The 22,994-nt window shown below is 35.6% G+C and overlaps 1 protein-coding gene across 1 annotated transcript in view; it reads left to right on the top strand.

Annotated features, from left to right (window-relative positions):
• Window positions 1-1,020: 1,020 nt before the first annotated feature.
• LOC138706070 (TBC1 domain family member 19) overlaps window positions 1,021-22,994 on the top strand; it is a 40,250-nt gene continuing 18,276 nt past the window's right edge. Inside the window, exons 1-6 of the mRNA XM_069834990.1 lie at window positions 1,021-1,328; window positions 4,122-4,260; window positions 8,636-8,723; window positions 11,144-11,204; window positions 18,853-18,973; window positions 21,051-21,238. Of these exons, the coding sequence (XP_069691091.1) occupies window positions 1,200-1,328; window positions 4,122-4,260; window positions 8,636-8,723; window positions 11,144-11,204; window positions 18,853-18,973; window positions 21,051-21,238 (726 nt within the window). The 5' untranslated portion in view covers window positions 1,021-1,199. The remainder of the gene's footprint in view (window positions 1,329-4,121; window positions 4,261-8,635; window positions 8,724-11,143; window positions 11,205-18,852; window positions 18,974-21,050; window positions 21,239-22,994) is intronic.

Raw genomic sequence — 22,994 nt, 5'->3', positions numbered from 1 at the left:
TTGTTAAGGTGTTTCCACTTGTCAGCAGTTGATCCTGTTTGATCCATGGCAGTATAGCTCTCTAGTCTGACTACCGATCATACACAGACGGAGGGAGGACACCCAGCCGCTTGCGATAATTCTTGGAGAGATGGACAGTCTATTGCGGAAGATGATGGGTAGATGAATTTATTATGTGATAAAGGATTGTAGGATTGGGAAGAAGCGGGTGAAGAAAAATATAACTTTTTTTCTTCATCCTTTTGTGAGTGCGTTAAGCTTATCCCGTCGATACGCTACATCATGATATTCTCATGGATAAATAAATAATTCACTCATGATATTCCATTTCTAACGAGATATTGAAGATTACTGAATATCCGACAAGAGGCCGACGCCATTGATATACTGAACCTAGTAGTACTATATTCTGCCAACAGATGACCTATAAATCGAGCTCTCGTCTTGTTTCAGTTGTTATTGTTGATAAGCTTTATCCATCGATATTCATCAATGCTCTGTCTTTGATGGAGAGTTTTTTTTTCTATGGGTTATCTAATGTTGTAATAATTGTACCAATTTCTTTTGTAACAGCTTAAAAAATACAAGAGTTCATTCTGATTTGTGGCCTAGAACTTAAAACATCCATTGAAAAAATAAATAAAATCTTTGCACTGTTCACTCAGTATCGACTCACACCTCCGTCATTGGGGTTCACCTCCGTGCGTGCTCCGTACCAAGCGCCGCCAAGTACAAGTATAGATCCGCAAGCGACAAGTAACTTCATTGACTGTTGTGGCCGTAGTGGACAAAGATATAAGAATATAAGTTGAAGTGAAGTGATTTGCGTTCGTTTCTCTTTAACCGAATATATTTATTAATATGGATGACATGAAAGATAAGAGCATACACTTCACCGCTCAGAAGTTAACCGAAGAAATACAAAATATGCCCACGTACAAAAAATTCTACTCTGGTATTCAGGTAAGGGAAGTTAATAATATAATAAACAATAATTATTATTCATGCCAACAATGATTTTGAAATTCCTAGCAACGTTAATGTAAACATTTCTTGTGCAGAAATTCTTTTCTTTTTGCAAGTAAATAATTTTTTGAAAATCATGTATTAATAGCTATACTTTATTTCATTTTTTTAAGAAAATTGTTTCGTCAACTTGTGTAAAGAAATCAGAATTCAAGGAAACGCTACTACAAGCAATGAAACAGGCAGGAATGGAAACAGAATTGAGAAATACTGTGTTCCACTGGGTGAGATCCCATAAGAATAATGACAGCATTAATGGATACGCAATTAAGGAGCCACTTGCCTATTTAAGGAAAGCACAAGTATGTATATTACTAGTAGGCCCTATAATTCATCATGAAGGAAATTTTAAGTACTAGTTAAACACAGGACAACTATGTATATTCAAGTGAGAAGTTTTCCTGTTTAACTAGTGCCGTCAAGTGGGGCTACTTTGATAGATTTAACTTACATTTTTTATGGTTACAGTTTAATTTTTTAGTATTTTAACATATAAAATATATGTAGATATCAGATTGTCTTTACCTTGCTATCCTATTTCTAAGAAAATAAATGTGTTGATTTGTACCCGTGAAAAAAATAAAGACCATACTATCAAAGCTAAACTGTGATGGGGGCTACTTTGATATACCATTATTTAAAGCCAGATTTCCGTAGTAACCCGAAGATGACATAATAGAGTCAAACTAAAGTTGTGAGATTTGCTATTATAGAGGTAAATCAGGGCAAATTAAGAAAATGAAATTATATTTAAAGGACATTTCAAATACCACATTAGTATTCCATTTGCAAGAAAAGTACAAAGGCTCATTGTACATTATAATAGACATAGAAAATTATATAAATTGTTGAAATCAAATTTGTTCTATCAAAACATTACCAATCTCATAAATAATTAATCTAGACTACAAACTAAATCAACTTTTCATAAAAAAATAAAGGAAACAAAACTAGAATTTACTTGAATTCAAGAACAATAGGGAAGACATTAATCATGGAATTGTCAGTTAGTTCTGCGACTGAAGAAGGTAAAATCTTGATGATTTGTTGCATTGAAATAGTAAAAATGTCCTGTCAATTGGCTTAAGTATTGTTTCACTCTCATCAGCTCTTTTGAGACCATGAATCACTATCCCATTTGATGTCATGTCCACAATTTCAAAGGCATATGTGAAGATTTTCTTATCTTTACTATAAAGAAATTTAGCAAGGATGAAATTTCCTGTTTTTGGGTTTTCTGATTCTATTTCATATGTTAGCATCTTCTGGAATTTTGGGGCCTGAAACTTTGATCTGCCTATTTACACAAATCACCTGAGGCTCTTCGTCATCATTGCTGCCTTTGTTGTTTGAAGTAGACGCAGTAACTATACCCTTTCCTGCTTCAACATTGAGTCGTCTCTTTTTTTCTCATCATAGAGCCAGCTGTACTAGAATTCCCAAATCAGTGTTCTTGAAGAATGCCATGAGGCAACTCTCAACCTGTTGTTCAACAACTTATACAGGCTCCGGACTTTTTTGAGGGCTTCTTTCTTATTGCAAGGACAAATGCCCGTAGAAAAGGAACTATTTTATCAAAATGTGTTTTATTTCAGACTGTGCTGTATCTCCGGGAAATGATTGTTTATTATTATTTGTCTGTAATTTTGTCTTATCCATGTGGATCAATGCTTTCTTCAACAAGCTTGGAAAATTAGCCTTCGGTACAGTTGAAAATCGAGGATTTTCTCTTTCCACGCCATCAAAATATGTCTCCAGGCTCCTCTGAAGAATCTGAAAAATTGTTGTACTGGCGAGAACCTGGTTCCTTTTTATAATCTCGCACCATAGTAGCTTTGGACGGACAGCGATAACGTCTAAAACAATATAAACGTAATTTTAAATGTTTGACTAGATTATCAATTTAGCCCCATCCTCTGTATCAAAGTTACCCCGTGACTTTTCTACGTAACTGGTGTGCATACTGCAACATTCAAGTGAACGACAAGCAACACTTTAAATGCCAAAGAACTACTTTATTTGAAGATAGAATTGAATATTCATTTATAAGTATGCTTACCTGTGTAGCTTCAAAGTTTTGCAGGTATCAGAAATCCTCATTCACTTTGTAAACCACAAAATATTTAATTTCTCCTCTACAACTTGTAGTATTTATATAGCACCGTCGCTATCTCATAAATAGTTTAACAGAGCTGCCAACACGAGATCCAAAGTTGGCCACATTCTGATATCTTTCGCGCGAATTCGATTTTAGTAATCGATCGAAGTGGTTATCAAAGTAGCCCCCAATATCAAAGTAACCCCTAATGACGGTACTTAAAATTTCCTGTGACAATAATATATAATGAAATTATATTAATGGAATAAGAAAGAGATCAGCTATAAGAAATAAAAATGTAGATAGGAGGGAGAGAACATATAAGAACATTCAGACTTATGTACATGTTTTATGAAATACAACATATTATAATATAGGTTAAAACATTAAAAAATAAATTTATCGGTTAGTTGTGTTACATAAAGGAAATCTGTTGTAGAATTCACCCTATATTTGTTCCTATTTACATTTTTATATTGAAAAAATTATTAATTTGTGAAACAATTCAATTGTTTTAACTTTCTGAGTATGTTGATAAGAAGTATTCATTTTCAATTAATTATATATAATAAATAATAAAATATATTCTAAAAGCTATAATTTTTTCTGGTTGTAAATAAATATATTTACAATATAAGAGTACATTTAAGAAAAGTGTAAATTCTTATACCGTTTGCCTTAATTCGAATATGTAAAATGGTCAGAATACTCAGAACGTATAACAAAGAGTTTCATGTAGATAATAGAACCCAACAAAAATTAACAAGACATAGACCTATACGTATAAACTAAATGTAAAAATTATTTTTCAGTGGGCATAGACCATGTATCAGTTTGCTAATGTATTTACTGTACACGTACGAGTACATACTTTGCTCTTAATCGGTACTATTCCGAACTTCTCACTTAAGACACTGTTTCACACCATTCACGCCACGTTATGATACTATCGTTATAAAATGTAACGCAGGATCTTGACTCACTTTGCCTTTCTCAGATGCAGTGGGAGAAGAGAATTCATAAATCCCTTAACTCAATGTGCAATGAGATTGGGGTGCCCTTGGCTCGCTTCCGTCTTGCTTCAGACAGAGACGAGTTGGAAGAGAAGTGGACAGAACTGAGCACTTACGATATTGGTAACTATTGAAATAACTGGTGATTTGTGAAGAGGTTTGTGGATATGTATGCATGGGTGGGTGAGTGTTAATTAAGATTTGGAACACCAAGCTCCTGAATATCGATACTTTTCTCCAGTATTTAAATATGCTGTACATATTTATTAATATAAAAATATGTTACGGTTTATTTACATACACACACAATAAATCATTAATATTAGTGCATTTTAACTAAAGTATCGTTCTGAACAATACAAATATAACGGAAACATGAAATTTTCTTGAAGCTCAGATTTGGTTCGACCTTTTATTGCTTACGAAAAGGAAAGTAGCCTAAATGTTACCATGATTTTCATCATTACCGCGGTATTCATCTATTCATTTAGTGTTCTGTCCAAGGGCAGGTCTTTCATTGCAAACCCAGCTTTCTCCAGTCTTTCCTATTTTCTGCCTTCTTCTTTGTTTCCTCATATGATCCATGAATCTTAATGTCGTCTATCATCTGATATCTTCTTCTACCCCGAACTCTTCTCCCGTTCACCATTTCTTCCAGTGCATCCTTCAGTAGGCAGTTTCTTTTCAGCCAGTGACCCAGCCAATTCCTTTTCCTCTTTCTGATCACTTTCAGCACCATTCTTTCTTCACTCACTCTTTCCAACACAGCTTCATTTCTTATTCTATCTGTTCACTTCACACGTTCCATTCTTCTCCATATCCACATTTCAAATGCTTCTATTCACTTCTCTTCACTTCGTCGTAATGTCCATGTTTCTGCCCCATACAATGCCACAATCCATACAAAGCACTTCACTAGTCTCTTCCAGTTCTTTTTCCAGAGGTCCGCAGATGATCCTTTATCGCGGTATAAGACCTAATAATTTGTTCTTCATCAAGCTGTCCATCAAATTCTCGGTCGTCCTGACATTTAAACGGATACGCACCGATTTTTCAAAAGTCCATGCAGAAAGAGTTAGGCCTAATAGACACAGAATAATAATAATAATAATAATAATAATAATAATAATAATAATAATAATAATAATAATAACTTTTTAAGAAGTAGGTGCTATGGGACATTATTGTCCATACTTGTCCATTGTATTTTATGTAAGAAATAAATAGTTGGCACAAATCAGTACCGGTTTCGAACAAATCGTTATTTTGTGTTATTTTTTCAAATATATAGACTCGTTATTACTTCATAGCAAACTCTCATAAATTTCATATAAATCATTCCCGATTGAATTGTATCCAGTAGTCAGGATAAATTTATTGCTCTACATAGGCAGACAGTATGCCGAGATCTATCTTTACGTTTTAGTGATGCTGAAAGCACGTTTTTCTGTGAAAATCTCTGAATTAATGTTTTGCAGCGTCTCAATATTTCCTCGTCATCCAGTTATAGAAACGACACAGTGCGTCTGAGCCATCTAGACTGGGAAATTGGTCGGCCACTTCTCACGGTAGGTTCCCATGCGCCTGCCGCTAGGAAGGGATGTAGCCTATCGTCCCTTTCAATCTGCAGGATTATTTCACTTCCACACTGTATATTAGTAGTTTATTATAATGCTCTGAAGAATTTTCTTCTTTTCCACATCGGAAGTGAGAGATGTTACTTTATCTCTGATTCGCTCTTTCAATTGGTTAATGTCGTTAATGGGTAGGCTGCACATCCTTTCCTTGACACAACTCCGTGAATAAATATTTCTAGAAAGGTGAGTCCGGAAACGTGGTTGTCTTTTTTTTCGATCCGCCCCTTTCGATTAATGTCTGTGAAAAGTTTAATTTAGGAATTCTCAAACTACGCAAGTCAAGTGCGGAGGGCCAAAATATTGCTAAAAATTAAATTAGCGTTGGAAATCATTTGGGGTACTACAAATAGTTCCAATACATCGATGTAATTCTTCGAGGTTACAGTGGATTACACGTAAGAGACCAATCACTTTACCTCTTGCAGAAGCATGCAACATACTAACTTGGCTATTATTCCTCTCGTTCAACAATGTTATGTAGAATTTCATGAGGCCATTCTTATGCTGTGTTGATGAATGTCCCGAAAAGATGAACAGTGGCCTCACCATTAAAGACTTTCATTGTCAATATCATGAATAATGCCCTCTGTAAAATCGTATGTTTTGTTGTAATATAATCATAGGGATGGAGTGCATGTAATAATTTACATTTATAGGCAATAAGATACAAACATTTTATCAGCAAATTATGGACTGCCGTTTTTGAAATGTCTGTTTATTGAGCACATTTACGCACTGATTTATAGTAAATACTCTTGTAACTATTTCGGACGACTTCAACAGATGTGTCACGTACAGACGATCACTTGAACGCATTTTGTTCAGTAACTGTTTACCTTAGATCTGGCAACATCGAATGTTTTCGCGTGGCGGCTCGGCGACGGTATGCACGTCGAATAAGAGTAACTGATTTAAAACTTACAAGCCATAAAACACACTTCACTTTTTTTAGTTTATTATTTTACAACGCCTTACCAATTTCTACGGTTATCTAGCTTCTGAATGAGATGAAAGTGATAGTGCTAGTGAGATGAGACCAGGGTCGAGCGCTGAAAGTTACCCAGCATTTGCTCTTAATGGGTTGAGGGAAAACTCCGAAAAAAACCTCAACCAGTTACCTGTCCCAATCAGAATTTGAACCCGGGTCCGCTAGTTTCACGGTTAAACGTGCTAACCGTTATTTCATAGCGATGGACCATTTTTAGATCCATTTTGTTGACTAACAATAAAATCGACAGATAGGGTAATCGAGACAGACATGACAGATCTCCAAAGCGTGAAATTAACCTTTATTCAAACACAGTGTTTCGTTTGTTCAGAGACTAGTGTGCGGTATGCTCCGTTGCTCCATCTTGTTGAAAGCAAAGATGTTTAGAGGAGAGAAATTCGCTCCGGCGCCGGGGATCGAACCCGAACGTACCAAGCGCTCTAACCACTGAGCTACGCCGAAGCTCAATCCACAGCACCGGATCGAATCCTCCTCATCTAGTGTTTTTCTCTTTGTGGCCTTACTCCATGTTCGACATATAGCCTATGTTGACATTTTATATTAACGGTCTTACTAATAAAAACTCTGTATACAGACGTTTAACTGTCTTATACTTATACAATGAGTAGCTCGTTTATAAGTTGTGTGTAAATTCCTTACTAATAATCACTACATACGTCGTGTATAACAGTATAACTGTTACACAGCTACGTCATAGTTTTGTCATTACTTCGTTACGAAAGGTAATAGAATGTCTGAGGTTCTCTATTGCAGCCGGTAGAGCGCTCTAGTGTGGCGTGTTAAATATCGATAGTACAACTGGCTCTAATCGATTACCACACTACATTTTGGTCAAAGAGTACAAGCTACAGCAATATTATTCTAATAATTCTATGATCTTTGGTTTATTCTTCTGTGGTTACAAGGTAACCATCATCATAAAATGACAGTCGATACGAACAGCTCTTAGAGGAGCGGCCATTTTTTCCCTATATACAACGCTTAAACAAGGGGTTTCGTGTATATAACTACTGCAAAGCAATTCCCATTGTATAGTTACAGCTTGTTTATACGTCCATAGCTTATTCACGATTTATTAGTAACGTTTTCTGTCTCAACTCTGCATAAGTCTCGTATAAAAACTATACACGGTTCATTAGTAAGACTGTACGAGTCCATACCTGTGGAGTAACGGTCAGCGCGTCTGGCTGCGAAACCAGGTGGCCCGGGTTCGAATCCCGGTCGGGGCAAGTTACCTGGTTGAGATTTTTTCCGGGGGTTTCCCTCAACCCAATACGACCGGACTCATTTCAACGGCATTATCACCTTCATATCATTCAGACGCTAAATAACCTAGATGTTGATACAGCGTCGTAAAATAACCCAATAAAAAAAAGACTGTAAGTCAACTGCCACCAAGCCACTCAGCTGAGTGCTCCTTGTATAATGGCAGTTGATTTAATATAACAGTTGACTTAATAATAACATGTCAACATATGTCAAACATGGAGTAAGGCTACAAAGGGAAAAACACTAGAGGAGGAGGATTCGATCCGATGTTGTGGATTGAGCTTTGGCGTAGCACAGTGGGTAGAGCGCTTGGTACGTAGAATTAAGGACCCGGGTTCGATCCCTGGTACTGGAGCGAATTTTTCTCCTATAATATCAATCATTATCATAACAGATAAATTCTGTAGGACCAAAAAATTAATCTTTACGTAGATGGCATAGTAGGCCTATATGTTTATGTAAAATTGAAATTTTCTTTAATTATTTATAAATTCTAGTTAAGATGTGTAGTTCTCTGCATATTATTGACAGATGTACGAAATTTTGCTTTTATATTTAATTGGTTCCCAATGTTTTATTGCAGATCTGAGTCAGTACCGGCCGGTGTATGCTCCAAAGGATTTTCTGGAAGTATTGTTATGTATTCGTAGCCCAAACTACCGCAGTATGGAGTGAGTAAAATTAATTATCATCCAAGTATTTTAATTTGAACAAAATGTGTAGTTCATGTTATATTTCTGCTCAACACTGTTTAAAATGTATGCGCTTTATTATGGGCAATGTATGAATTTTAAGGGAGTACAATAATTTCCATCTCATTCATGCAATTTATATATATCAGACCCGGATGGTTACTTTCTCCACATCGCATGGCTCTCAGAAATGATTTTTTAATTAAAATTTTCGTCAGTCTCTACACTACAGGTTACCTGCTTAAATAACAATATCGATTACAATGTTTCTTCTGGTTAAAAACACAAACTTACGTAGTTGGAGACATCCTGTAAATAAACCAGTACTACTACCAGTTCTGGTTAAATATATTCTGCAATAGCCTACTGCGTGTAAAAATTAGCCTTCAGCATTAACACGACATGAGTGACTAGTCTGTACTGTTGCTAGACATTTGTGCTTAAACTACATATTGTTACATTAGATTGTTGAATTCTTTCTCATTATAAAACTTACTGCTGATACACCGGTACTGTATAAGGTGTATAGGCGGAGTGCGAAGGAAATTACCTCAGCGCTAATTTAACCAAATATGCTCGGTGTTGCCTATACACTGTCAGTCTAGGATAAATATTCCCATAATAAATTAATCATTCTTCCAAAATGTAAATAGAAAACTCAGTTTAGACTAAAAGAATTGTAACTAAAACCGAAGATCAGGCACTCCCAGTCGGGGCAAATCTAGCCTTCAATTGAGGTGCGACAGTGACGTAAAATATCTTTTATGCGTGTGCCTGCATGGCATTCTGAGATTCCACGTCACTGTTGCACCTCGTTGAAGTCTAGATTTGCCCCGGCTGGACATGTCTGCCGCAGATTAATTACAATAATAATATACAACCTACAGATTCCTGTCAGAGTTTTGAGATGCAAATAAATATCTTTCGATAAAACTACAATTTCTAGATTTTTATGAAAATATTTATTCTGAATTGGAAATCTATGCAAGCAAGAGAACTAATGTCAAAAAATGATACGTATTTATTATTAGGGCTTACTCTTCATATGAAATCATTTAATATGCACCAAAATAAGTGTTCGTTTTTTGAAATGCTGATGAAAAACATTTTTTTCGTGTGAGGCGTTTGACTTCATTTATTCATTCTAATTAACAAGATGACATAAATCAGCTAGATCTTATGAACATAGTTCAAGTAAATGATTATGTTGATGATAATAATAATAATAATAATAATAATAATAATAATAATAGCTGACAAATTTACATAAATCAGCTAGATCTTAAGAACATAGTTCAAGTAAATGATTATGTTGATGATAATAATAATAATAATAATAATAATAATGATAATAATAGCTGCAAATTTACATAAATCAATTAGATCTTAAGAACAGAGTTCAAATAAATGATTATGTTGATGATGATGATGATGATGATGATGATGATAATAATAATAATAATAATAATAATAATAATAATAATAATAATAATAATAATAATAAAAAAAAAAGTCTATAGTCATGGCATTCACAATAGTTACGCCAAAACAATCAATAAAAATCTGATGAAATTAAACTACCGATAACTTACGTCACGGAAGTCCAGAAAGTAGTCATAACAATAACATGTTATGTGATAGTGAAGCATTTTAATGTGGAATACTACTCTTTGATCTGTAATTGTAGGAACGTCAAACTTCTGAAGATACAACAAAAAACTGAAATGTTTCTTTTTCTTTCTGGTACAAAATAAACAAAATTTATGAAGTTATACTGTAAATTATAAACTAAATATGCAGACAGTTTTTTTATGTTCTGGTTGGTTCTATATCTAATAGAACAAACGCTGTCGGCGTAATCCAGTGGTACCGAGCTAAAGTAGTGATTCGAAACTACGCTCGGGCTTGGATTCGAATCTCGCTGGACTTATTACCTGGTTGGCCTTTATAAAATAGCTTTTCTATTCCAACTGTAAGTCGAATGTTAGGTAACTTCATGGTGAATCCTCTGTTTCATCTCGCTGTAATCAATTCCACCGACGCTAATAACCTTGTAGTTGATACAGTGGCATTCAATAACTTATTGTGATTATTATTATCATTATTATTATTATTATTATTATTATTATTATTATTATCAACATTAAACCTCACATATCGATGGAAATGCATTATCCTTTCTGAAATGTAACGCGCCACATACAAAATATGAACACAATTAGGAATGTGAGAATGTCAAAATAAAATATTTGCAGAATCATGCGTTATATACATAGGACTCAGACATTTAGAAATGACTGCTCACTTCAGTAACCAATGCAACCAAATGGGTAACACAAAGTTTGTCTGCAGATTTAACAACAGCCGTCAGAATGTGTTGTATTCTGTGCTTGTTGCAGTGGCGAGGGCAGCTGGGATTTCACACAAATTCCCCTGAAAGTCAAGACACTGGCTGAACTGGTGAGTTGTTAGCATCCACAATTTCATAAGTTATTGAATTGTAAAATATAACTTTTTTTCTTATTTATCTTTATTTTTCTTACTTCACTTCTTTCCTTCACTTCATTAATCTCTTTTATTTCTGTGAACTCTCAGAATGCATATTCGTTTCTCGTTACAAATATTTAAAAGTCAGACAGAACCACTCGGGATTTATTTGAAATCATTTTAAAAACCATTAATATGCCACTATGGCATGCGCGGGTGAATGTCAATAGTAGAATTTTGGCTTACAACTTCCCCTCCAGCTGCTCAAGAGGGAATAAATCTATGGTGTGCGGTGAAAAGGGCGTAAATCATAAATTGAAAGTTTCCAGTAGAGCAAAAGTAAAGTTTAAATGAGGACCAGTATCATCATAATAGGCTGGGAATTGACGCTCTACATCTTTATGGAAGAGGATAGATTATATGCCTTTTATACAATCTGAAGAAGTAGCCTACATTTTTATATCATAACTCAAAACTACCAATTTTTTATTTACCCCTTTTCACTACGCATCAAAGATATATTTTCTACTCAGTATTGCTGGTTACTTGACAAGCTGGTAATGGTCACTGGACTCTCATAAATCACTAATATCTTTTAATATTTCTATCGATTTAAAAAAAATGACTTTTGAATAGCGAAATAATACTGAATGCAATAGCAATATAGAAGTAGATGAATTTATATATACTGTAATATAAAATAATATACATTGCGATGAAGTGAAGAGAAACGAATAGAAGCATTTGAAATGTGTATATGGAGAAGAACGGAGAGTGTGAAGTGGACAGACAGAATAAGAAATGAAGTTGTGTTGGAAAGAGTGGGTGAAGAAAGAATGATGCTGAAACTGATCACGAAGAGAAAAAGGAATTGGTTGGGTCACTGGGTGAGAAGAAACTGCCTACTGAAGGATGCTCTGGAAGGAATGGTGAACGGGAGGAGAGTTCGGGGCAAAAGAAGATATCAGATAATAGACGATATTAAGATATGTGGATCATATGCGAAGACTAAGGCCGGATGCACACAGAATCAGACGCGGCGCGACGCTACATTTTGCTTCACAACGCCTCGCGACAGCTTAAAACTGTCTGCTCGCGACAACTGATTTGCTGGCTGTGGGATTGGAAAACTGGCCTAGGCTAGAAAATGGCGTCAATAAAAGAGGACTATCTATATGAAAAATTCTATTGTTATTTGCTTATTATTTCCTAAGGACGCAAGCTCCTAAAAATCTATACGATTGAAAGAGTCTTAAAATTAAAATGTACTGCACACACGTCATTTTGTATGTTTATGACTACTTCACGACTCACAATAAAGAAAAATAATATATTAAATCAATAATGAGTGATAGTATAGAGCAGAGAATTAGGCTTACTACAAATTACACTGGTCAACAGTCATTTTGCGCCAGACATAAAACTAACAAATTCTTACTAATTTCGACCTCCTGAATTAATAAATAACAAGCAAAATGTTCCATCACTTCGGGTTTTCGAGATGCACAATATAATTAATTTTCTATGCATCTTATTTAAAAAATCACCGTATTTTGTGTGTAACTACCCTATTTTGTTTTACAAATGTGAAGACTCATTATGTGAAAACAATATTAGTATAAGTAGGGCACCAAGTTAGAAGCACTTGTAGAAAGGGAAATTATTTTATTGCCCTTCTAAGAGTCTGTTTCGAGGGAGTGAAACAGATTCGCGGTATAAATTCACTTGAGTTTACCTGATTTTACTTGAGATGTGCATTTCTTTCACGGTGAGCTTTAATTACATTACTGTAGTTTATATTTTGCAATATATCACCATGTCAAAACCACAGAACAACAATTTACGAAGCGCCATAACAAGGCTAGCAGTTCACGGTTTTCACCACAAACTGTGCAGAAGATCAGAGTACCACGAACCTTCCCCCGAATGCGTGTGCAAACTGTGCTACGAAGTGTGTCCAAAATATAATTTTAGTAATTGTGTGAATAGAACGAAGTCACTGATGGAATATAGTAAAGAAAAATAACTCATACCAAACTAAATTGCACGTTTGTGCGCACTTCTTTCTTGTTAAAACCACTTCTAGAAGCGGAAATTATTTTATTGCCCTTTTCGGTTCCATTTGGAGGGGAAGAAACAGGTTCGCCGTATGAAAACGCCTCAGTTTACCAGGATATTTCTGTGGTGTTACTATTCTGTGTAAGACGTGTATTTCTTTAAAGTGTGCTTTAATGATAATATTCAAAGTACGAATGGTTTATATGTGCGGATTTGAAGGTTGTAGCATTGCTTTTTGGAATGCAATTAGGCTACACAAAATTTTGCTGCTTTCTGTACGAATTGGACAGTCGCGCTCCAGATATTTTATTTTTATTTTATTGGGTTATTTTACGACGCTTTTTCTACATCTGGGTTATTTAGCGTCTGAATGAAATGAAAGTGATAATGCCTGTGAAATGAGTCCGGGGTCCAGCACCGAAAGTTACTCAGCATTTGCTCGTATTGGGTTGAGGGAAACCCCCGGAAAAAACCACAACCAGGTAATTTGCCCCGATCGGGATTCGAATCCGGGCCACCTGGTTTCGCGGCCAGACGCGCTGACCGTTACTCCACAGGTGTGGACTCGCGCTCGAGATAAGCATTATAAAATAAAACGAAAATCAGTAGAGCCAAGGAAGAAAAATATTATACATCAACCCCTTGTACCTCAAAGCGAAGTAATTTTACCCCTTTTACACAACAAGTTAGGGTTAATGAAGAATTTTGTTAAAGGGATAAATTATAAAACTGAAGCATTTTAAAATATCCAGGAAAGATTTCCTGCTATTAATAATCCGTGGCGCTACACCCCGTGAAGAGCCCAGACCGACCAGCCGGCTGCTGGCCTCACGTCCACATGCCAAAACAGAGGTGGACGATCATCCAACTAGAATGGAGGTATCGGGTGGTTAGCACGATGATCCCCCCAGTCCTTATATCTGGCTTTCGCAACCGGCTTTCGCTACCTATCGTAGCTCCCCAAGTGCATCACGATGCTAGGTGGGCACTGGCCGAAATTTCATGAGAAAATTTCTTCCCCATGAGGACTCGGACCAGCGCGCATTCCTTAACATTTCCTGCTATTAGTGATTCAAAAATAAAAGAGGGAGTTCTCAATGGACCACAAATTAGAGAAATACTGAAGGACAATCACTTCGAATCTTTGCAGGAAGGAAAAGAGACAGCCGTCTGGATAGCATTCAAGGAAGTTGAATTAATTTTCTGGATAACTGTAGAAGTGAGAACTATGAAGAACTAGTGAAAAATTTACTGTTGGCGTATTAAACTAGGGGTTGTAAAATTTCCCTGAAAATTCACTTCCTTCACTCACATCTTGACTTTTTTTTTCCCCGAGAATTGTGCGATTTCAGTGATGAGCATGATGAGCGCTTCCATCAAGAAATTTCAACTGTGGAAAAAAGATACCAAGGACAATGGAGTACCAATATGCTAGCAGACTATTGTTGGAGTTTAGCTCGTGATGTATCTGATGCCCAGTGTAAAAGAAATGCAGGAAAAGAAAGCTGTAGTCTTCTGAACAGTGAATATTTAGCCTTATTGTCATTATATAAAACAATAATTTGAATAGATATAAATTCCAAAATTTCTCAAAAACCGTAACCAACAACTGTTTTATTGTCATATTCGTATTCAGGAGGCTCAAATTATATAGAAAACATATATCACATGCCTAGCGCAAAAAAAAAAATGTTAACATTTGTTACGCAGTGTTATTATTATAAATTATTATTCACCTGGTGCTTTCATCTCATTTGCAATTTTTCACATATTTTTAGAAACCACATTATTGTCGTGATATTGTTTCAAAAATTGTACAGAACGTATCTTTCCTGTACTAAATCAACTAATTTATCCGCATCCAGCTCCATTATGAATAATGTCCACTATACAACAATAGTATGTTTTGTAGATAAGGAAAGCGTGCAATCATAGCCACTACTAACGCATGCGCAGTACACTGCAGCTATCAGTCTCCTCGCGACGAACTTCTAGCAGTCATTCGATGTTGTCTCTTCGTGTCTCCTTGTGTCTCCTCACGACCGTCGCGCCGCGTCTGATTCTGTGTGCATCGCTTCATAAGAAATCAATGGGAGACAAGTACCACGAGACAAAATGTCGCGTCGCGTCGCGTCGCGCCGCGCCGCGTCTGATTCTGTGTGCACCCGGCCTAAGAGGAAGGCAGAAAATAGGAAAGATTGGAGAATGCTGGGTTTGTACTGAAATACCTGCGCATGGGCAGAACATGTATGTATGTATGTATGCATAATATAATATAATATAATATAATATATGTTGCTGTTTAAATAACTGTCCCAAGACGGATTGGAACCTCGTGACACTCATGAGGTAACTAAGTGACATCCCCTCGACTCTACAGCACTGTAAGCATCACCTCTACGCAGACGATTTACAAATCTATATCCATACAACCCCTGACTCACTCAATGACGCAATACAAAATCTTAACGAGGATCTTGAATCTATATCTGCATGGGCTAGAAAGTTTGGTTTGACTCTCAATGCAAGAAAATTACAAGCAATCCTAGTGGGACATTAACGTTTATTATGCAATATTACTTCTGCTCTTCCAGTCAAGTTAAACGACACAATAATCCCTTTTGCTTCCTGTGTTAAAAACCTTGGAGTTTACTTTGATACGCATTTAAACTGGAATAACCAAGTAACCCATATTACCAAAAAAGTGCTTTCCATACTACTGTACATTCCTTAAACAGCATTCGAAAATTCCTTCCGCTATCACTCAAGAAAATACTAGTGGAAACACTAGTAATCCCCCACTTCGATTATTGTGATTTTCTACTGACTGACCTCAACGTCAACCAGTCGCAAATATTACAACGTGTTCATAATTCTTGTGTTCGCTTCGTCTGCGATGTCCGTCGCGCTGACCACATTAGCCCATTTTTCCAAACTCTAAACTGGCTACGGCTTAACGAACGTAGAAATTTTCATTCTCTTGTTCTCCTTTTCCAAGTCCTTCACACTTCTACACCTACCTACCTTGCCTCCCGTTTCAGTTACCTGTCATATCATAATCTCTTCACACGCACGCAAAATAGACGCATACTAGCCATACCAACACATAAGACATCATCGTATTCATCATCATACACAATCTCGCTCTCGCGCTTGTGGAATACCCTAGCCAGTGACATCAGAGATTGTCGGAATTTAGTAGCGTTCAAAAGCAAACTTATTAAGCATTTTCTTACTGCGTAGAGTAGGTTTAATTTTTACTTAGTTAATAAAAAAAAATTCTCTCTTCTTAACGTTTGCAATAAACTGTCTAGCTTTTATTAATCAGTTACTCTTTTAGTACTTTGATTTTTATTGTATTTGTAAATGTAATATTAATTGTAATTGTAACTGTAATTGTATTCTTAATATTGTAGTTGTAATCCCCTGATAGAGGGGAAGAGAAGGTCTAATGGCCTTATCTCTACCAGGTTAAATAAATAAAATAAAATAAAAATAAAAGTGCGGAGATAATGTGTTAGGCTATATCAATTTTTGTGACTCAAATAATTAATAAAAATACTAAACAGAAGAAGGCAAAAGTAGGTATACAGTTATGTAACAATAATAATTTTATTATTATTATTATTATTATTATTATTATTATTATTATTATTATTATTATTATTATTATTATTATGTATATAATATGGATGTAAATATATAAAATAAGAATTGATTACATTCACAGAACAATATTAATAACACAACAGTTAAGTTTATCTACTTCAGTGTTCAAATTGGAGTCCTTCAGCATTTACACATACCTACTTTTGTCCATCCCGCTATATTACGAGTATAGCTGCTATTATTTAGTGATGCTGTGAAATTATACGGGTTGAATGTTTCTAGAGCTATATCTTTTGTATAAGAATTCAAGAAATAAACTATGAATAGGAATATAACAGATGGATGTATAGAGTACGTTCGTAGCGTTTATATTTTCCAGGCAATAGGGCCTTTGTAATCAGTTAGTTTGTGATTTAGCCTATTGCCATTTTAATGTCATAGTTTTGTGTTAATGAATGCGTCTTGAATTGTGCAATTTTAAAGAAAACTTGTGTTAGTTATGGGCTAAAGAAAATAGTGTTAGAGATAATAAAAACGGATATTTCCGACATATCCTTTTGTTTGAGTTTAACCCAGGAGTAAAGGCATCGGAGGACGCCAGAACCATTTATGTCGTTTACGGAAAGAATGCCACTGTGAATGTACGGAATGATTTTTTTTTTTTCCTTTCAAAGAGAGCCATTTTGACATGATTGAGTCTTCATGTTCAAGAAGACCGTCCGACTTTAATGAAGAACATTTAAACGATTTAATTCACAGTGATTCACGTGAATCAACTCGAGAATTGGCCAATATGATGAAGTGTGACCAATCAACCATTGCACGATATTTACATTCCATGAAAAAAGTTCGAAAATTGGGTGTATGGATACAGCAAGTTTCGAGCGAAAGCAAAAGTCAGCATGTTAACATTTGTGCTTCCTTGCTTGCTCGTCATCATTTAACTCGTCAAGAACACCGATCGTTTTTGTCGTAGAAATGATTGGTAGAACCGTAATAAAATGGCTAAACCCAAATAAAGAAAAGTAACTTACGTGCAAAAGCTGGTGTCCATCCATATAAGCTAATGTGCTTCTGGTGGGACAGCGAAGGCGTAATCTGTTATGAATAGCTTCCGAGGAATGTAATTATCACTGTTGAGACTTATTATCGACATCTCAGTCGCCTTGAGGTCGTAATTCAAGAAAAACGACTGGGAAGACTGCATGAAATGATTTAGCTGCATGATACTGTTAACATTACAAAATATGTTATCCAAGAGCTCGGTTGGGACGTTATTCTATATCCACTATATTTTAACTTGATATTGCTCTGTCTTTATTCTCTGTATCCAACAATCTCCGGTGAACCTCCTTTAATAATAAGTCCCTCTTCAAAATTGGCATCACGATTTCTTCAACTTCAAACCATCGTATTTCTTCAGGCGTGGAATCGAGAAACTGCCAGAACGCTGGGAATCAGCCATAAACAATGCAAGAGACTATGTAATTGTTTGGTTTTTGTGTTTTGTTTGTGTAAAATTACTAATTTTGAATTTCATAAGAATGCTACGAATTTGTGCACAACCTAATAATTGATATAACATTATAAAAGAACGAGCTGAAATGGAGTAAAATGTTAATTATGTGTAAAATTTATTACATAATGTTTACCTTGTTTTGTTGTAATCCATCTGATTTCGTCAACTGCTAACAATGTAGAATACAGAAATTCCTTATTTATAACTTTTTATTGCTATTCTTCCAGAATATCCTATCTTCAAATTAAACTGTATGACAAAGCCACAATAGGATATAAGAGTCTCTGTATTTTTTCTTTAGAATTTCACGAGCGTGTTAGAGGTCTAGATCGACCAGTGTGTCCCAATGTGTCATAATGAAGCAAGCGAAAATCAAGTGATCTCCCACTAATTTTAGTATAATTGATTAACATTTGCTGTATTATACATATATAGCGCTGCCTCTATGTGGAGTTATCTCGAGGGGAACCGCTGCTTGGAGTGAATCCACACATGGCTTCAGCTGTCGGGAATCACCCAACTCTGGAGGCCGAACGGTCTGTCCTTGGCGAGAAAGGTAGGCCTGATATCTAGTCCACCAGATCACCTGTAAGAGTTGATGTGTTTGCTGTAGCCTACTTCTTTCTCTGTTTAACGAGGGGTATAATATGGAGTCGGAAAAGTGACTGTGATGAGAATTGTGATGGTGATGGTTGAGTAAGATGAGGTGGTGTTGGCAGTGTTATTGGAGAAAGATAGTTGTGATTGTGTTAAAAGAAAACAAACTCTTCGTTTAAATAAACGAACGAAAAATCAGCTTGCTGATGAAACTAACAACAAACACGCAGACAACATCATATATTGGCACAGATACGTAGATGCCATACTACATACTAGGTTCAAAAAGTTCCCGGAATTTGCTAGCATCATAGAAACAACGTACCTTAAACACTATTCTACAGCATTCCCTTCAAAATAGTTGCCTTCCGCAACAACACACTTTTGCCAACGCGTGTAGAGTTCCTGGAAGCAGGCCTGGAAGCCATTTTGTGAAACCCGTCTTAGTGCTCTCGTCGCGTTTGCGATAACCTCTTCAGCATTGAATCTCCGTCCTTTCAGATGACTTTTCAGACGGGGAAACAGAAAGTAATCAGGTGGTGAGAGATCAGGAGAGTATGGTGGGTGATCCAAAGCAGTTATGTTGTGCCTGGCAAGAAAATTCTTTACAATAATTGCGCGATGAGCAGGTGCATTGTCATGCATAAGGAACCAGTTGTTTTCTACCCACTTTTCTGGACGTTTCCTTCTCACTGCGTCCCAGAGGCGACGGAGGGTTTCTACGTACAATTCTTTCGTTACAGTACGACCTTCTGGAATGAACTCATGGTGCATGAGACCCTGAGAGTCGAAGAAAACTTCCAAAATAACTTTGCTTTAAGTGTGCTTAAATGCGACAGGCTCATGTCAGTAGATTTACTGGCATGTGAAAGAACTCCTGCGGGACAAAATTCCGGCACATCCGGCGATGCTGATATAACCTCTGCAGTTGCGAGCGTCGTTAAATAAAACATAACATTTAAAATAACTTTGCCTTTGGAAGTGTCCCTAGGAAATTTTTGCTTCCGAGGAGATGTTTTCGATTTCCACTCAGATGACTGTCGTTTAGGGACTGGGTCGTACAAGTATCACCAGTTTCATTTTGTTTAAGAAATCACCATCTTCATCAGCCATACTGATCATGTCCCCAGCAAAACACAGAACTTGATGTTTGTACTTTGCTCTGTGGACATAATTACAAAATGCGACGAACAAACAAAACACTATGATAAACAATTGCCTACAACTCAAAACCAATAATTGCCATTATCAACAAACTTTAAGGAAATGACATCATGAATGTTACCAACAAAACAAATGTATAATATCCCTTGTTATATATTAATACGAAAAATGGTAGTAAAATTCCGGGAACTTTTTGAACCTAGTAGTAATACTATACAAAGGAAACAAAAGATAGTTCCAAAACCTGCATCAAGACACAAACAAAATATACCCAAAGCTACACAACACATTAGAAATTGAGAACAACAAATCCATACATTTTCTAGACATCACAATAACAAAAGTTGACAACAAACACATATTCAAAATCTACAGAAAACCCACAACAACAACAACACACATACACAACACATCCAATCACTCAACACAACACAAACAAGCTGCGTTCCGAACAATGGTACACAGACTGCTCAACATACCTTGACTACAAAGAAGAGCTAAACCCAGTCAAATACATAGCACAAGAAAACGGATACAACCCCAACATATTTTATATAAGGTGGTATAACTTCAGAAGCGCGTTTTCAGACATGGGTTGCATTTCTCAAACTCTTAACTTGGTACTATATGAATTTGTGCAAATTACACAGGACCTACTGAACCATACCATATGTCTGTGAACCAGTAACGATGGGAATTTGTATGTGTTTACTCGCAACTATAAAATAACATTTTGAAATTTCTTATTTCAGTTATTGAAAATAGTGTGCGAAATATAAGATAGGTATGGAAAGTTCATGTAATTGGATTTTAAGAAGTACGGAGGGATATGTATTCTTATTATGAAAATGCATACCTGAAACAATTTGCAGTCCTGACATCGAACCACGCTCCTGTGGCTCAGGAATTCTTGAAGCGCGGATGTCCACGCAGTTTGCGAGGACGCATCTGGGCACAGGTCATGGGTTCGCATCTCTGCCCTGAGCACACGGAATACTTCAAAACTCTGAAGCAGCAAGTATTGCAGTATGACCTCATGGTGGACAAACTCGTTATCAAGGTGAGCACTGATCGCTTATTTCTACAGGAAACAAGTTATGCGTGTATTACAATAGGTCTACTTTGTCCTTAATAATATTAATATTTGACTGACTGAAATCATTATTAAGTGAATCATATAAACTTTGACATTCCTGCCTTACAATAGTGCGTGACAGCCTTTTCAGGTAAACTGGGAATTCCAATAGAAAAATCTTTTCAGAAATATTTGTTTATTATTAGTGTAAGACGAAGATAAAGCTCTAAATTTAAATATTCTAATGTTTTATTTTCAAAAGGAAACTATTTTACAAGTTTTATGGGCATTGAATCTAAGTGGTCTTGGCTAGGTAATGAGTACTTTTTGTTTCCTAGCGTTTGCAGCACTTACTCATAGAGAGATCAGCTGTTAATGTATGTTTTTTAAGGAGCTATTGTTGAAGAAATATTTTGAGAGCCTGCACTGTTAATTCCAGAACTCCCGATCAAGGAACTTTTTACACTGTACTATATTCTTTCTGTCATTTATTTTAAGTAGATTGGGTTAATAACAAAATTAGCAATCTTACAGTTCAAGTGTCACAGTTGTTTTTAAACTAAAAAAATGAAGGGCATTAACTCATCTGCAACGTCCATGATAAAATGTGTGTAACACCCGTGATATGGAAGAAACAGATATAAAGTATTTACTGATTATTTTTTTGTGAACTAATTGCATGCCATGAGATTTGCATAGCTTTTACCTGGACTCTATGAGAATGAATCTCTTTTTGCTTGAGATAGAGACCTGTGATTTAAACTTTTTGTTAATACGGTGTAAAGTGAGTTCACAAATCTTGTAACACCCGTGACGGAACTTTTTCTTTATTTTCTGCAGTAATGATAAATTTGTTCAAAGAATTTTTTCTGTAAAATGATACTGATCTTATAGATTGATTCTAATAATAAAAGTTGACAAAAGTCATTTCATTTTCAATATATGGAATTTGAAAATAGTAAAAATGTAAAATCCATGACAACTGATTAGAAACCATTAAATTTTCTTGAAGTGGCACTTTAGGTTTGGAGCGACAACATTTGGAATTGTTAGACCATTTTACTTTCAGAATTGTGATGCTGAAAACTTCAAAATTTACTAGTATCTGAGAGCTGTGTAGCCATGCTTTATAACTTCCTTTTCCCATGTTTGAAATCATCAGAATTCCGAACGATGTTTACTTTACTGGTATGGCTAAGGGCAGTATGGAGTTAGTTCGTAATCGATTCCATCACCTGATGAAGTTTGAGACATTCCTTGGCCATACGGTTCTCTGTGCAAATATATCTATCTATCTATCTATCTATCTATCTATCTATCTATCTATCTATCTATCTATCTATCTATCTATCTATCTATCTATCTATCTATCTATCTATCTATCTATCTATCTATCTATCTATCTATCTATCTATCTATCTATCTATCTATCTATCTATCTATCTATCTATCTATCTATCTATCTATCTATCTATCTATCTATCTATCTATCTATCTATCTATCTATCTATCTATCTATCTATCTATCTATCTATCTATCTATCTATCTATCTATCTATCTATCTATCTATCTATCTATCTATCTATCTATCTATCTATCTATCTATCTATCTATCTATCTATCTATCTATCTATCTATCTATCTATCTATCTATCTATCTATCTATCTATCTATCTATCTATCTATCTATCTATCTATCTATCTATCTATCTATCTATCTATCTATCTATCTATCTATCT

This window comes from Periplaneta americana, chromosome 9, assembly GCF_040183065.1.
Source record: "Periplaneta americana isolate PAMFEO1 chromosome 9, P.americana_PAMFEO1_priV1, whole genome shotgun sequence".
Lineage (NCBI taxonomy): Eukaryota > Metazoa > Arthropoda > Insecta > Blattodea > Blattidae > Periplaneta > Periplaneta americana.
The sequence above is the reverse complement of the archived record's forward strand: the minus strand, read 5'-3'. Positions and strand labels throughout refer to the sequence as shown.